This window comes from Lissotriton helveticus, chromosome 1_1 (genome assembly GCF_964261635.1).
Source record: "Lissotriton helveticus chromosome 1_1, aLisHel1.1, whole genome shotgun sequence".
Lineage (NCBI taxonomy): Eukaryota > Metazoa > Chordata > Amphibia > Caudata > Salamandridae > Lissotriton > Lissotriton helveticus.
This window is the reverse complement of record NC_136057.1, coordinates 603,687,324-603,704,378: the sequence shown is the minus strand read 5'-3', so window position 1 is coordinate 603,704,378 and position 17,055 is coordinate 603,687,324. Positions and strand designations below refer to the sequence as shown.

The 17,055-nt window shown below is 49.3% G+C and overlaps 1 protein-coding gene across 1 annotated transcript in view; it reads right to left on the bottom strand.

Annotated features, from left to right (window-relative positions):
- The window catches only part of SSPN (sarcospan), a 403,818-nt gene extending 388,302 nt beyond the window's left edge, over positions 1-15,516 (bottom strand). The window contains exon 1 of the mRNA XM_078674115.1: positions 15,046-15,516. Coding sequence (XP_078530241.1) covers positions 15,046-15,354 — 309 coding nt within the window. The 5' untranslated portion in view covers positions 15,355-15,516. The remainder of the gene's footprint in view (positions 1-15,045) is intronic.
- Between the last annotated feature and the right edge of the window lie 1,539 nt (positions 15,517-17,055).

The following is a 17,055-nucleotide window of genomic DNA, read 5'->3' as shown; positions in this document are numbered from 1 at the left end:
CAGAACACCGACAACGGCGCAAGTCTTCAACCGAGGTGGGACTCCTTGTTACGCCTGACTCAATGTAGGTACACGAATATAGGAATCATTGATGCCCTTTTTATAGTTTTTAATTTCACCCTATTGAGTGATATATGTATCTATTCCCGTAGGTGCTCAGTAACTCTATCCTCACTGTCCTGATGAAGACCCTAAACTGAGGATTCACTCGCCCTTATGACTGGGGTCGAAACGTCGACAACATTACTCTACAACATACACGTCACGCTAGGATTTGCCATTTTTGGTCTTCGTGTATTGTTTGTATAGGGAACAGAGTGATCTTTTATAGACAGGAAATGCTTCAAGATTAATTTTGAATTGTCTACAGGACACAATTCCTTTTCTTTGTCCCTCAATCTATTCCAACCACCCCCTACCCTACTGAATCTGGAACCCCTCCTTTTACACTCATTGAGCACTATTTTGAATAATGACCAAATTCCACGTTATGTAATGTATGAATCAAATACTATATAACTGTGTATAAATTGAATACCACTGTTTACAGCTGAATTAAATTCAGTTTTGTTCTGACATGACTGTTGTGTACCTTTGAAATATTTACTGATGAAATGAACTCTATTAATATGTTGTGTAACCGACCACTTCTTTTTGTAACTACCTACTGACCCAGGTCGGTGAACCAAGGGTTTACCCCATTATCACCTACCACAAGGTGTACCCAAGGCCTGTAACTTTAATGTCACGAGTGCACCGCAGTACACCTATTGTGCCATCCACTCCAGCGACAATATAAACATGACTGCTGGCCCGCCACCAGAAGCCTGGCTATGCAGGTTTGAACTGCAAATTCAACCTGTCAAAATAACTCCATTTGACAAGACTAAACCCTTCTTTTAAATATGTATAAGTCACCTCTAAGTAGGCCAATTGACCATAAGGCAGGGTTCATAGTATTTAAAAGTAGACTATCTAATGTTTTTATGTTAATGTTCTTCAGTCATTAACACCTCAAAACTATTTTCACTGTAGCAAATCTGGCTGCTCCATAGGAAAACACCAGGATGCAATATTAAACACTAACACTGTATCTCAGGAATGGGACAAGCTAGAAAAATAACTAGGCAAATAATTTTAGGACATTACGCAAAAGTACATTTTTAGGTTTCGCCTCGCCGAAAGCTGCGCAGCAGACTTTCACGCAGGGCGAAATCTTATGTCTAGAGATGTGTACTCATGTCCCGCCCCTCTGTTCCATTGGCTAGCTCCATAAATGGAGGCTAGCCATTGGAACAGAGATCTGTCCGTCATGGCCGGAGCAGATTCGTGGGTGTTACGGCCATTTTTACTCATCCCGCCCCCTTGCGATCGTCATGCGGCGGTGGGCGGTGTTTATTTTTTTTTTTTTACAGCTTTGTTTTCCACCATTTCGGAAGTGTCCTTTGCAGGGGTGGGTTGCGCGATGTCCCGCTGTTCAATCCCGCCCCCCTCCCGCTGTCCGCGTGCCCGTTCCTGCCCTCCCGCTGTCCGTGTGCCCCTTCCTTCCCCCCTCCCGCTGTTCGTGTTCCCACCCCCCCTCCCGCTGTCCGTTCCCGCCCCCCCTCCCGCTGTTCGTGTGCCCGTAGGTGCTTGTTACAAATTGTTGGGGCCTCTGCCCCGTCAGTGCAACGATCCGAAGTCGCCCAGGAAAGGCGAGGGCATTTGTCCACACCGCAAAATGGGGGCGAACTTTTGCTAACGACGTTCCCCGCTCCCAGACATATTCAGAAACATGGAGGCGCTCGGCGTCCCGGCACGTGCCTAAAAGAAATCGATGCCAATCCTATCCGGCCCAGATACGCTAGCATTATAATAATGAAAGATGCCTGAAAGGACCTAAGACAGAAATGGATATATTCTGATTATTCATCATAATTCCTTCTCGGGAGCAGAAAAAAAATCCAGTTGCGATGTCTGGGAATGATTTGGAGAAATGCAACATTAATAAATACGTAAATATGTATTTGTGAATGTCACGGGCGGAAAGAAAAGGATGCTGCCTGATTTGCCCCCCCCTCCACCCCCGCGCTTATTGAGACACTGTATAGGAGCATATTAAAATACTTAACGCATTTCCCCTCATCTCTGCCGTTAGTCTCTCCCAACACTACGAAAAGGAAATGACATGTTTCACTAAAGTTCTAACACAGCGCTGTGAAATAGCAGAGTTCACTGTAAGTGTGAACAAAAAGGCGTTTTTTTAATACAAGGAAACGCCTGGCTGCGATGACCTCCGCGCACAATCAATTTCTTCTAAAAACAGACGGATTTTGTATAATATGGGGTCAAATTTAAGGTGATTTTAGGAGGCTCGGAGTCTTCACAATTCCTAAATGTTGTGAGGGCATGAGTGCCCCTTGGGGCTTTTGAGTGGGTGTTTCTCTACTCACGCACCCCACTCCCCTCCAACGGGTCCGTGGCTGTTAGCCCCCTTCCTCCCAACCCTCAGAGAAGAACTTGGTAAGAAGACATGGCCCTCTCGGCAAAAAACACCCACGCACACACAAATACACACACCGAACCCCCGAGTAATTTCTTGTACATGGCTACTTGCCAATACAGATCCCTTTGAAGAGGCCTTGTGATCTGCTTGAAACTGGCCCAGGGCGCTTTACACCAACATTACGAAATATGGGGACCCTCGAGATAGGTGGGGCTTCCGAGTACTTCAGGAGACACCCCTGTCATGTTTTAAAAGATTTGTACTAAAGAAGCTGCGCACATGGACACACGTCTGTAGTATACACAGACCCTTCGTTTCATCATCATCACACACAGCAGTCCCCGTGTCTGAGAACGGAGGCCCGTTCAATGCCAGACAGTAATCCGAAGACACAGCCCCCACAGGGACAAGCACCCGAAGACACAGCCCCCACAGGGACAAGCACCCGAAGACACAGCCCCCACAGGGACAAGCACCCGAAGACACAGCCACCCACAGAGTTCAACAGTCTCATTTCAAACCAGCAAAACCGCGCAAAGCGGGACACACTGGAATACCACAACTCGTAGGAAAACTGAGCACAACGCATCACAATGCAGAGGAGCACAGTGCTTGGGAGTGCGACAGCGCACACACAGTACGTGAAACAGAACCTGTGCCCTAGGGGGCCGCACGGAAGATAGACAACAGGTTACACAGAGTACAGCACAATACATCCTCGGTACCGAAGACACACTGAGGCGGAACACTCACTAGGTACGGGAAGTCACTGAAAAATACAGCCCAGTACAGTGAAGTGTCGATAAACGCGGTTTGTGAAAATGCACCAAAAACAAGAACAGGAGCACAACACAACAAGCTGTGATAACCGCCCATATGGCGTGAGGCCGGGACTGCGGCCCCCAGCACACCCTACAGCCCTACAGTGTGAGGCCGGGGCTGTGGCCCCCGGCACACCCTACAGCCCAGCCATACATTTCGGGTCACTGGCATGGTTTACGTGCACCTGTTGGCCAAGGCATTCTTTCTGTCCTCGCGACACAGCCGCAAGTGCGGGTCTCGTTCTATAGTTTCTATATTGGTGCACCTATAGATGTGACCTTTGTGGCCCTTCAAACTAGCGCTGGCCCCACCCGGCCCTCGTCCTCTCTTTCCCACCCCCTGCTCCTCCCTTTCAGTCTGTGTCCCTTTCCGTCCATCTGTTTGTGCTGCCCTTTCTTTCTCTGCCAGTCTCAGCTCTTCTCGGTTTACTGTGTGTATCCGCCCCACACCTGCGCCTGTCCGTCTTCACTGTCGCCACCCTCCTGTCTGCAGGCCTGTGTGTTCACACCACGCACACGCGTGATCGATAGTCCGATTTACAGGGACACAAATCAACACGTCACGGGCACCCTCAGTACCCCAGAGGGTGGGTAGGAAGCGGTAAACCAGGATCGATTGAAATCCAGGGTCGATGTGATCGATCACAGGCCCAGCATGTCACGCCTCCTGCCTCGGTGAGTGCTTCTGTGCTCCAGCCCTGTAGTTACGTGTGTCCATGCGCACACATGTATTAAGTATGTGAATACCCATAGGTAACCGAGCGGTGGACACACATTCTAACTTCCGGGTGCCTGTAAATGAATATTGAGGTAACTGACAGCTCTGGTGGATTGCTGGAATCCCAGAGATGGAGGGTCAGTGTCCCCATTACCAGCAGTGTGTGAGAGACAGCAGTGTGAGAGACCTTTTATTTATGTTTTGGTTTTTGAATCATAAATAAAACGCATTGTTATCTGCAATATCATTAGCTCAAAGTCGCGTAAATACGCGACCTATTGCATTGCAAATGCTATAGGTCTCGTGTTTGCGAGAGATTAAGCTATTGCCATTGTAAATGACAATGCCATTTATTTATTTATTTTCAAAACCAACACATAAATAAAAATTTTAGCATTTACAATGCTAATAGCTCAAACTTTTCAAAAGGCGAAACCATTGCATTGTAAATGCTTGTTGAAACTTATTTTTGTCCAGCTTGCAGTCCCTGGAAACTAAATCTACATTTTGAACTCCAACTTCTGTCAGCCTTTAAATTGTCCTAAATGAGGTGTGCCATTGCTCCTACAGGGAAAATAATAGGTTGACCCAAATGGGCAGAGATAACCCATCCGAATCTGACAGAATATGCAATGGAGGCTGGGAGGATCCTTTTTGACATCAAAGAGTTAGGTCCTGCTTGAATAACACATCCTGCATTACAAGTTTGATGGTGTTTTTCATAAAATGTGGGATACATTCAAAGAGGCAAATGTTAGCCGACAGTTGAGGTAGGGCCCTTCTTTTGTTCCCCCCAGTCAGTCAAGCCCCAATTACTGTGGGCCTCGGTTTGACATAACAGTGTCACAGCCTGCTTGACAGCTCTACTAGAGTTCCATGTAACATTTGGGGTGCACTTCAAAGGGTGAAGGCAGGATGCCAAAACAATTCTTGTGTATCCCATTTTTGGTTGCTGACAACTCAGCTTTGTCCTACCAGACTTCTGTTTCGGAGGTTGCTGTGGGTAAAGTGGATGCATCTAACTGAAATGTTATGTTAAATGTGGGAGGACACTAGGATTACTATAGTACTCACTCCACGCACACTCGCAGCCCTCAAGGCCCAAGTTTAGTGTGGCCCAAGACTTCAACAATCTTGAAAATGCTCAAAGTGCGTAGGGTTAGCCCCGGAACCTTTACTCATTGGTTAGGGTGCCCTGACGGGTCATTCCCACCCACTAACTCATTCAAGGTATTTTTTAAATTTATTTTAAAGGTTTTATATAGCGCTGGCTCGAACCGGGAGGTAGCAGAGTGCTTTACATGAGTATCAGACGATAGTTGTAGGTTACATTGTTACAAAGGTTACACAGTTATTAGAGCATGTCAACATAGTTACATGTAAGGTCGAGACAAACAAAAAAGACATATACGTAAGGGAAAAAGCAGGCAAGGGGAGAGATTCAGGGGAGGGGTAGGAGCAGGGGAAGTAGACAGAGAATGAAGGAGGGAAAGAGGAGGGGAGGGTGAGAGACACAGCATGGAAAGAGGAGGGGGAGGGTAATGGGGACACAAACCGGTAGATGAGTCAAAGCTGAGTCCAAATTCCAGTAAGCTGTGATCCCAGGGGAAGTGGTATCATTTCCCCATCTCTGTTGTGGGAGGCTCTCTTTACGTAGTGAACTCTCTCAGAGGGGTCTCGGAGACTCCAAAGCCTACATACTGGATCCTTCCCCAAAAAGGGGAGAGGGAGTGCTTTGGCAAGGGGTGCCGTACCATACCTCAACTGTGAATGGCTCCCTTGGCGCAGTGGACTCTCTTAGAGGGTTCGCTGAGACTCCAGAGTATAAATATTCGATCTTTCCCCAACAAGGGGAGAAGGAGTACTCAGTCAAAGGCACAAAAGGACAGGGGGCTAGGCGGTGCAGCAGGCAAGAGGAGAGATTCAGGGGAGAGGGGATAGGAGCAAAGGAAGTAGACAAAGAAAGAAAGTGTACTAGTAGAAAAAGTAGCATCTCCTGGTACCTACTTCAAAACACTCCTGATCCTGTGGAAGGTCAGAAGAGTACTGACACAGATTTCTGAGACCTGAGAAGAACCTAGAATGCTGGATCTGCTCGCCCTCTTGTACCAAGGACAAAGGAATGGACACAATGGGGCATAATGCTGACCTCCAGTTCAGGACACAGGGGCACAACAAGCTAAAAAGAGGCCTTTTTGTGCAACTGACCAGTGGCAACTGGACCTGAACAGGACCCTGCTGCATTCCCTCTCTCTGACTAATTGTGAGTCTCTTAATGAGACCCTAAAGGACAATAAAAGTATACTCCTGTTTTAGATTGGGACTTAAGACTAAAGTCAGAAGGTAAAATCTTTGGCCAGGACATACATTGTTAGTGCACCATTGTGGTCAGTGTCAAATTCTGAGTAGGTCCTGTTCTATCATGACAATTTATTAACTATCACTGGCACTTATTGCTTCTTTCTGCTAATCCTACCCAATTCTCCTTATTGGAGTTTTGTAAATTTGGCACCATTTTGTTTATTCATTTGTACCCTATTTTCGTAATTAATTTTGAGGTTTTTTTATTATTTTGCAATATGACTCTAATACCTTTCTAGTACTGCATTAATACTTTACACATTGCCTCTAAACTAAACCTGTCTGCTTCGGGCCATAGCTACCAGGGAGTTGAGCTCAGGTTTATTTAATGACTTTAGTGGTTCAACTTGGCAAGGATTGTTCTTACAATGGGTGTCAGAGAATAGCCTTAAGGGAATAAAATGAGCAGCTTTCAGTTGGTGAAACTAACACCTTTCACTGAAAATCCTTAGCTATCCCAGGGTATTAGTGCTATATAAAAAAGATATTATGAGCAGTGTACAAAAATTTGATGAAAATAACTCTATTCCAGGGAAAATATACAATACCTCAGGCTTCCTTTGCAGGCTAACTTTAATCAAAGCAGTCCCGAAGTACTAGACTTATTCAGAGGGGACGCGGCCAAGCTCTTGGGCCAAACAGCTGCTTTTGTTTGATATTGAACTAACTGACTGAAGGTTGGGTCCTGTCTAAATGGGAGAGACAAGTGACACAGTGACAGAAATGCTGCACTGATTTACTCCCAGTTGTTTAAAAGCATTAGCTCAAGAATCCTCAGCATATTTTTTTTAGACATTTTCACTAATCTGACAGCAGCTCTTTGGTATTTTACCAGTATCACATTGGCTAGTAGGAGAGGTGTTGCAACAGGTGAACAAACATCTTCCTAGCTCTTTCTAGCCTCTCCATTGCAAATTCATTGTAGGCAGCAGTCTGCCATTTCAGTGAAACTGGCCACTGAGGAGGATGGGGGAAGGCAGAAGATGGGAGATGCTCTGTTTCCCATAGAAGTAGAATGGAGGAAGCAGTAAAGGGGCAGTTTCTGTTTACAGTCCTTGTGCAATACCAATTATTCCCCTTATCTGGGTGGAAAGTTGTGAATGTTAAACTCTTTTATCAAAGACTTTATCGCTTCCAAACTCTATGAGCCACGTGGCTTTTTTAGAATGTCTCATGTTCATTTTATTTTGGAGGAACTTTTTGAGTCCTTTGCTCACACTTAAGTATATGTTTCATTGCTGTTTTGGAGGTATCATTCGCCTATGAGCAAGCAAGGTGTGCAGAGCCAGTGTACATCGTATCAAACTATATTACAGCATTTATATATCATTTAATGCTCTTGACAAGCCCAGGAAGTGCCCCTATTTGCATAGTGCTCCTAGCACCCTTTTGAAGTGCGTGGTTGATAGGGTGATGGATATCTTTTGGTCTATTCAGGAGCTGTTGGCAGTGGCAGAGGGACGGTTGGAGGTAGAAAAAAGGAAGAAAAAAAGACTTACGTGCTGGTCATCAGGTACAGCCTCTCCTCCGTCCTCCCTGTTTTCCTGATGTCCGGCAGCACCAAGGATCCCAGACTCCCCTAGCCAATCACAACGCTGTTTTCATCAGCATGACCGCCGCGTCACGATTGGTCTGAGTGGCCTGGTTTGGCACTCAGAAAGGGAGTGGAAGCCAGTGCATTTTCTCCACCCAGGCTGTGCAATACAGCCGGGTGGAGAACATGCTAAGTGCGCATGATGGATTGCACGGCCCAAGACGGCTGGCAAAATCGGGTGTATGACATTACAACGCATGCTTTTACAACGCATACCATTACGACGCAACTTTTACAACGCAGGTTGTTACAACGACTTGCGTTGGGGGCGCTGAATAGTGAATAGTTTAATTTACTATTCCAACTCCAGTCCCCGTGGATAGTAGGGAAGGTGTTGGATAGTAATTAAACTATTCCCTATCCTAGAGCGCCCTCCAGCGCAAGTCGTTGTAATGACTTGCGTTGTAATAGTTGCGTCGTAATGGTAGTGCATTGTAAAAGTTGCGTTGTAAAGGATGTTTTCCGGCAAAATCATCAGGTGCACTTATAAACCAACCACTCCTCCTCCCACTGGCACGAGCCGAGCCCCGCCCTTCCCTAACCTAGCTCCAAACTCCACACTGAAAATAAAATAACGTTCTATTATAATTTTATTTTTCCTTTGCACTGCTCAGAGAGCAGTGGGTCGACGCTGCTCCGCCTTATCAGAGGTGCCACAGCTGGGTGTTGGGTGAGGTGCGAGAGGTTTAAGACATGCCTCAATCATATTCAAGTTTAGCTCTTTTTCATACACGAGGAGGGCCTGTGGCATGCCCGGTTACTCACCGGTAATACCCATTACTCCGAGTCCTGGTCTCCCCATCCCATTCCTGATGAAGTGAGCAGCTAGTCTGCTCTACAGAACCCCTACCTAGCTGAGCTGTTGGCACTTCCCCCTAGGATGACGTCACCATCACGTGACTACAAAGGGGGAAGTGCCGGAAGAATCATCCTGAAAATACCAAATACAACAGAACGAAACACACACAATCACCCACAGACACCCCAAACCAGGGAGGGTGGGATGGGCTCAGGAATGGGACGGGGAGACCAGGACTCGGAGTAATGGGTATTACCGGTGAGTAACCGGGCATTACCTCCTCGTCCTGTCTTCCCGTCCCATTCCTGATGAAGTGAGCCCATACCCAAGCACACGGTGATTGTAAGAAAAAAACAGACCAGAATAATGCAAGAAACAGGTCCAGTTTAATCCACAAAAAGAAGTACAAATTACAAATCATATACAGCAGACAGGACAGAAGCCCCAAAAGCAGCAGAGGCTGCCATCCCCAACTCCAGACGATAATGGGCAACAAAAGTGTGGGGAGAAGCCCAAGTGGCAGCATTGCAAATGTCCCTCAATGAGGCCCCTTTGAACATGGCCCAGGAGGAAGAAACACTCCGAGTCGACCGACCTTGAACAGAAGAAGGCAGGGGACAGTAGGCAGAATCGTAAGCAGAAACCACAGCGCCCTTGACCCAACGAGACAAGGTAGACAGAGAAGGGCGAAGCCCCAGACCCGACAGGCCATAGGTGACGAACAGGGAATCCACTTTACGAAAACCAGCCGTACGCTCCAAGTAGATGCTGAGAGCCCTCAGCACATACAACGAATGGAGGAGCACCTCATCAGGAGAAGAAGGAACCGGAAAAAACACCGGGAGAACAATATCCTCCTGACAGTGAAAGGAAGAAACCACCTTAGGAAGAAAGAACTGACTCGGACGGAGAATGACCTTGTCAGCGCAGAAGCGCAAGAAGGGGGGAGAAGCCATCAGCGCACCAATCTCACCAACCCTCCGCCCAGAAGTAATGGCCACCAGGAAAATAACCTTCGCAGAAAGGAACTTCAGGGCCATGGAGTCCAACGGCTCGAAACGAGGACCCGTCAAAGCCCGCAGAACCAAGGGAAGATCCTAAGGAGGCACAGGCGAACGGAAAACAGGATGCTGAAGTAAGAAACTCCGCAGAAGGCGAGCCACCAACGGGGAGACAGAGGAAACAGAGGAACCCCGAAAGGCAAGAATGGCAGCCCACTGCGCCCGCAGGGAAGAAACAGCAAGTCCCAGGAGGAAACCATCCCGCAGGAAGTCCAACACCCTCACCGCCTCACAGGAGGCAGAAGAGAGACCCTTCCCAAGGCACCAAGAAGAGAAACTCTTCCAGTGACGGGCATAAGATTTCAAAGTGGAAGGACACCGAGAAAGCTGAAGACAATGGGCAACGTCCACCGAGCAACCCAGATCCAGCAAACTCAACCTCTCAAGTGCCAAACCCCCAGCCGGAGGCGACGCAGGGAGGCAAGGCCGAGAAGAGGAACCCTCAGAGGGGAGGGACACAGGGGAAACCGCCAATGAGGGCGAACAGAAAAGGCCAGCAGAAGGGGGTACCAAGACCGCCGAGACCATTCTGGAACAACCAGGAGAACCTCCGCCCGATCCCAACGAATCTTCCGGAGGACCCTCGGAATTAAGGCAAACGGAGGGAAGGCAAATAGCAGACCCCTCGACCAAGGAATCGAGAAAGCATCGGTGGCCCACGCCAGCGGAGAGGGAACGATGCTGCAAAACCGAGGAAGAAGGGCGGATTCCTCCGAGGCAAAAAGATCCAGCCAAGGAAGGCCGAACCGGAGGACAATCAGATCGAACAGAACCGAGGACAGACAGATGGACACCGAGGACGGGAACACCCGGCTCAAAGAGTCCGCAGGCCCATTCTCCGTCCCCGGCAGATAGACCGCCGTCAGAGACAAGAGACTCGACTCGGCCCACAGGCCGATCTTCCGGGAAAGGAGAAACAGGGCACGACACATGCCCCCCTGGTGATTCACATAAGCACGAACCACCTGATTGTCGGTCTGCACAGAGACCGCCTGACCCCGAAGGAGAGGAGCGAACCAAAGAAGAGCCAACCAAACCGCCCTTAACTCCTTCCAGTTCGACGACTGGAGGGACTCGAAGCTGAACCACCGACCCTGAGCCTTGGAGGCACCCAGAACGGCACCCCTCCCCAGAGCACTGGCATCTGTGGACAAAACGACCACAGACTGAGGAGGAAGGAGATCGAACCCCCGGGAAAGAGAGAGAGGGGACAACCACCACTGGAGATCCGCCCGAATCCCCGGGGTGACAGGGATCAGAGTCTCGTAGTCCAAGGAGGCAGGATCCCAGTGCGACAGGACATGATGCAACAGGGGGTACAGATAGAGCCTGGACCAAGGAAGGAGATGCAGAGTGGAAGCCATCTCCCCCTGACTCCGCAGCCAGAGACGGGCAGACACCCGGGACTGGGACAGAAGCCAGGAAAGGTGACGAAACAAAGTCAACTGGCGCTCCTGCGAGAGAAAAACCATGTCCAAGTCCATGCGGAAGAGAGCCTCCAGGAACTTCAGGGACTGGGAGGGCACCAGGGAGGACTTCCTGTGGTTGATAAGGAACCCAAAGGACCCCATCAGAAGACACACCTGGTCCACATCCGACAGAGCCTGTGAAAAAGAAGGAGAGACAATCAACCAGTCATTCAGGTACAGAAAAACCAGAAGACCCCTGGAATGAAGGATACCCACCAGAGGGGCCAAGAGCTTGGTGAACACCCTGGGCGCCGAGGAAAGGCCGAAAAGGAGCACCCGGAACTGATAGTGAAGGGTCCTCACAGCAAATCGTAGAAAACGCTGGTCTTCCGGATGTACCGGAACGTGCAGATAGGCATCCATGAGATCCAGGGACGCCAGGAAACCCCCCGGCAGGACCAGAGGCAGGATGGACTGGAGCGTCACCATCTTGAACGGACGATGGACAACGAATCGATTGACCCGCTTCAGATCCAAAGCAGGACGAAGATCCAAAGTGTCCTTCTTCGAGACCAGAAAGAGGATAGAAGAGCAACCCCTGCCCCTCTCCAGAGGAGGAACCTCCACAATAGCCCTCTTCTCCAACAGGAGTCGCACGCCTGCCAACAAATCATCCCTGTGCAGAGGAAGACGCGGCAGGGGAGTCTGAACAAAACCCGGAGGAGGAGGAGAGGAAAACTCAATCCGGCAATCTTCCGAAACAGTCTGAACTGCCCAGGCATCCGGGACCGACAACCACTGGGCGCGGAAGCACTGGAGGCGACCACCAATGGGCAAAGGCAGAAAGTCATTGAGAAGAGGAGGAAGCAGTGGCGGCAACACTGGCAGCGGCCCGGGGCTTGGCACTTCCAGGGGCCCCCCGGCCACGACCCCTGCCTCGAAAGGGCTGAGAAGCGCCATGAGCAGGAGGCCCAAAAGCACGACGATAACCAAACCCACGCCCCCGAGAAGGAGGAAGGACCGGGGCCACCAGCTTGCGGTTCTCCGCCGACTGCTTGACCATGCCCTCCAGCTGAGGACCGAACACCTTTGAACCCTCAAAAGGCAACTTAAGGAGAACCAACTTCTGGGAAGAGTCCGCCTTCCAGGAACGCATCCAAATATGACGACGGGCAGCAATGGACCCACCAGAAGCAGCAGCCGCCGCCCCCAAATTGTCGAAGGAAATGTCCGATAGGTAACGCACCTGCAACTCCATCAAAGACAGAAGAGGCGTGGCATCCTCGCCGTCATTCAGCAGAACAGACAGAGACTGGACGTCCTTAAGGAGCGACTGAACCATATAGTTGGAATACGCAGTCGCCCGGACAGAGAAATTAGAAGCAGCATAGGAACGCTTCACCGCCCCTTCAACACGCTTATCCACAGCGTCCGCAGGAAGCTCGTCCTCAGAAACAACCAAACCCTGAGAGGAAAGGCCAGCCATTAAATTGTCCACTTTCACATCCTGAGGGAACTCATCAGCAAAACTCTCAAGAGGGTAACGTCTGGACAGGAAACGAGGAAAAGAAGACTTGTCCACCTCCTTCCATTCGTGAGACAGCACATTGCGCACTGCACTATGCAAAGGCAAAGAATCCGGAGCAGGCTGGACATACTGCGTAAAAAAGTCATCCTCAACAACAGCAGCCGCAGGAGGAGAAAAACCCAAGTTGGACCTCACATGGGCAAACAGGTCAGCGAGCTCAGCACCCTGAACAAAACAACCACGGACACCCTCATCCTCATCAGGACCAAAGTCCTCCACAGGATCAGCCTGCGCATCCAAAGAAACACGAGGCACCTTGGGAGGAGGCCCAGCCACGTCCCTAGCCAGGAAAGCAGCAGCCACAGCCTCATTAATAATGAGGCGCAGGGCATCGCAGAAGAAGAAGCATCCGAATCCATGGCGGAAGCAAAAAGTACAAACAACACTCCCAACAGGCAGAAACAAGGACAAAAAACATCCCACAAGGACCCCAGATATAGCCGAGGACCGAACACCTGTGGGAGGAGAAAAAAACTGGGCCGGTATAAGAAGCCCAGCCAGCCGCCAAAATCGCCCCCTAAAGGATGCAGGACACCAAACTCCTTTGAAAAGCCCATGCCCGCTAGAGCAGGGCGAAAAACGGACCGGAGAATGCCCAGGAACGGCCGCTGGAGCAGGCCAACCCAAGCCAGGTGAGCACCAGCAAGCACAAACAACAGAAACGGCCGCTAACGTGAGCCGCATGCAAAATAGTGCTCCTAAACCAGAGACGGCCGCTAACGCGAGCCGCGTGAAACAAAGAAGCCCCAAAACGGAGCCAGCGCGGGGGAAACGGCAGCGCATAAAGCACAGGCGGCCGCTAGAGCAGGCCGCCGTAAATACAAATTAAAACAGCATGGAGACTTACCAGAACACAGGAAGACTCCAAACAGCACAGCCAGGAACGCGGTCGTAGACTGCAGAATGAAAAAAACAGGATGATTCTTCCGGCACTTCCCCCTTTGTAGTCACGTGATGGTGACGTCATCCTAGGGGGAAGTGCCAACAGCTCAGCTAGGTAGGGGTTCTGTAGAGCAGACTAGCTGCTCACTTCATCAGGAATGGGACGGGGAGACAGGACGAGGAGGTAATGGGCAGCTATCCAGTGAGTAAACCCACTAACAGTTTCATCTCTCTGAGCCTGCCTCAGCTTTGTCATCCAACACAAAGGTTGTCTTACAGTAAGTGAAGAGTTAGTGAGAACTCTTTCCCACTAAGGCCATGCTGTACATCTTAGCTTTTCGATTCCCTACCGCAGTTTCTAAAATATACATGAGCGATGCCCTCCAGGCTCATGTAAGCCAACCCTTCACTGGAAGGTGAGTGTGACCCTCCTCCCCCCGCCTTGCCATGGGAGTGGTTGAACATTCTGTATGCACTAGTAAAGGCCATCAACAATCATCATGTTACTATCTGAACGTCTTGTCACTGAAGGATTCCTCGCTGCAGTGATTTGTGTGCTCACTTGACCTGGAAAATATTCCTCTGCAGAGTGCACGAGGCTGCTAAGAAGCCGCCCTGCCTCCTTGATTGACAGCAGAAAGAAAAACAACACTCCAATTATCCACGCTGCCAGCAACATAAATATACCATAAATCCACTTAAGTACTGTAGGATTCCAAACATAGTCGTACTCCAATGAAGAAAACCACACACAGTGATCTCTGACCCGGTGTCCTGGATCGACTATTTGCTCGTGAATATTAAATGAACAGTTGCTTAAGGACTGGAGCCGTTACCGCGCTTAAATGTAGTTAATACACTTTCAAAGAAAAGTAGTAGTATATGTTTTGTGTGACACCGACAGCAAAACGGAACCACTGCAGGGGTACATCTATGATAATCTAATAAATTGGTCTATTCTGTACACGTAATTGAAACGAAACAAGCAGCAAGCTCAAACTGTTAGCAAAGTTTAGCTCGTTTTGGTGTCACGTATTATTTATTAATTGTCAATGGGAGACAACACTTGCATGGGAGGGGCGGTGCAATATATCTAACGCAACAGTGACTTGTAATTTAACCCAGTGAAATTCAATGGTGCACATTATTATTAATTAGATGAACTATGCTGTCCCCTTGTGATAAAAGTAACGGCCCAGATAGAGCCCTTGTGCGCCAGCAGTAAGACTCTTTCGTGGTGTGCAGGGCATGCGTTCTGTTAGTTTCAGCGACACATCACGCATGTTGCATTGCAACCAGCAGAATGTAAAACAGACGTTATGCTTACAATGATCCCAGCCCAGTGTGGGGTGTCTCTGACTAGGAAGGAGGAACTGCTGCCTGTCATAAGGAAGGCCACCGCTGTGATCGAGATGCCCAGCGCCAACTGGAGCAGAGCGACCAGGAGAGGGAAACGGCAGCCGCAGCACTTGTGGGACTCTTCTTCCTGGCCCACCCTGGCTGCCCCTCTCTCCCCCTTTTTCTTGTTCAGCGCTTTCTCCTCATCGCTGAGCTCCGCCATCCTCCCGCCTTCCGAGGACTGGGCTGCTTCGTTCTGGTTGTTCAGGGACGCGTTAGGGTTCTTCTTCCCGGCCATGTTGTTTGTGTGAGGGCCCCTCTGGCTGTGGCTCGCGTGGGCGGTGGTTGGCGGTGACTCACGTACAAACGTCTTTCCCTGCCCGGAGCAGCTTCCCTCCCGGCTGCTGCTCCCTCGCAGCCCGTCCCAGCCTGAGCAAATATGGAAAACATGTGGAGCAGAACTGTCAGAGCCGCCAAAAGCCACATATAGCCCTGCGAAGAGGGGGCTTCGAGGGGGATAACGGACTGCCAACCAGCTGCGGCTCGAGCTGGGGGTGTGCGGCGTGCATGTCCTAGCGGCACGGGTGGACCTAGCACGCTAAGCATCGTAGTATGAAGCGTGCCAAAATTGTTTACAAAGGTCAGCGACTGTCACCTGTCCTGCTTTTCCAGGGACAGTCCTCTTATTTCTGAAAACAAGCCACAATGTTATGCTGGCTTTCTCTTCATCATTTCCCCTTTTTTTAAGACCACAGTATGTTCTAAACATTTTGCAAAGGTAGCGGTTATTTCCCCTGCCGCCGGGTAAATACTGATTCCTTTCTACTATTTACTTGGCTCGCGGCCAAATAGCAGAAATTATTTACTATTTCTTTGGCTGGCGGCCTTGAAAATAGCAGAGAAATCTCACTATTGATCTGACCGCCGGCTAAATAATACCGATTCTGCACTGCTTGGTTGTCGGCTGTGCAAATAGCAGAAAACTTTACCATTTACCCGGCCGCTGTTTAAATAGTAGAGATTTTGCACTGTCCGGCTGGCATCCGTGCAAATAACAGAAAAGCCTTACTATTTACTCAGCCACTGGATAAATAGAAGAGATTCCGCTGTGTGGCTGGTGACCGTGCAAATAGCAGAAAACATCACTATTTACCTGGCCTTGGATGAAAAAGTAGAGAGAATAATTACCCGTGTGCCGACTGAATAGTAGAGATTCTGTGGTGTTCGACTAGCAGCTGTGCAAATAGCAGAAAAGCGTCACTATTTACCAGGGTACTGGCTAAACAGTACAGATTATGCACTGTTTGACCAGCAGCTATGCAAATAGCAGAAACACGTCACTATTTACTCAGTCGCTTTCTATATAGTAGAGATTCTGCAGTGCTTGGCTGACAGTTTTTAGAAAACATCTTTCACCATGGGGCTTCCAACATTCTGCCCTAAGGGAATCCCTTCTCTTTTGCAAATTAGTTACGCCAAAATTTGTGACAGCAATTGCAGTCACAAACTATCAATAAATTCCTTTCCGAATTGGAAAGGGGAGGGAGGAAATCCCTTACATGAACCCTACTGTTTGCACTCCAGAAACAATTGCAAAAGTCCTCCTACTATTCCAAGCACATTTCCAACTCATAATAAGGTTTTTGTGCATAATGATAAGTACTTTTATGATTTCAAACCATGCCATTTTGGAACATGAGGCCCTTAGTGCTAAAATTGACTTAGATTCAGCCACTATCTTATAGGTCTAAAACAGTGGCGTAGCAAGGGGGTGGGAGGGCGGGCGGTCTGCCTCAGTCGGTATGAGTTTTGGGTGTGGCAGCTGCTCCACCCATACCCCTCCCATCCTGCCCTTACATGCGTTTTCCACGGGGCGGTAAACAGTGTTCATCGCCAGCACCACCCCCGCTCTTTAGCGCGGTCGCGGGCTGCAAAAGCAGGGACAGCCACGGGCGGCAGAGTGCCTAGCTACGCCATAGGTCTAAAGCTCCCAAATGTT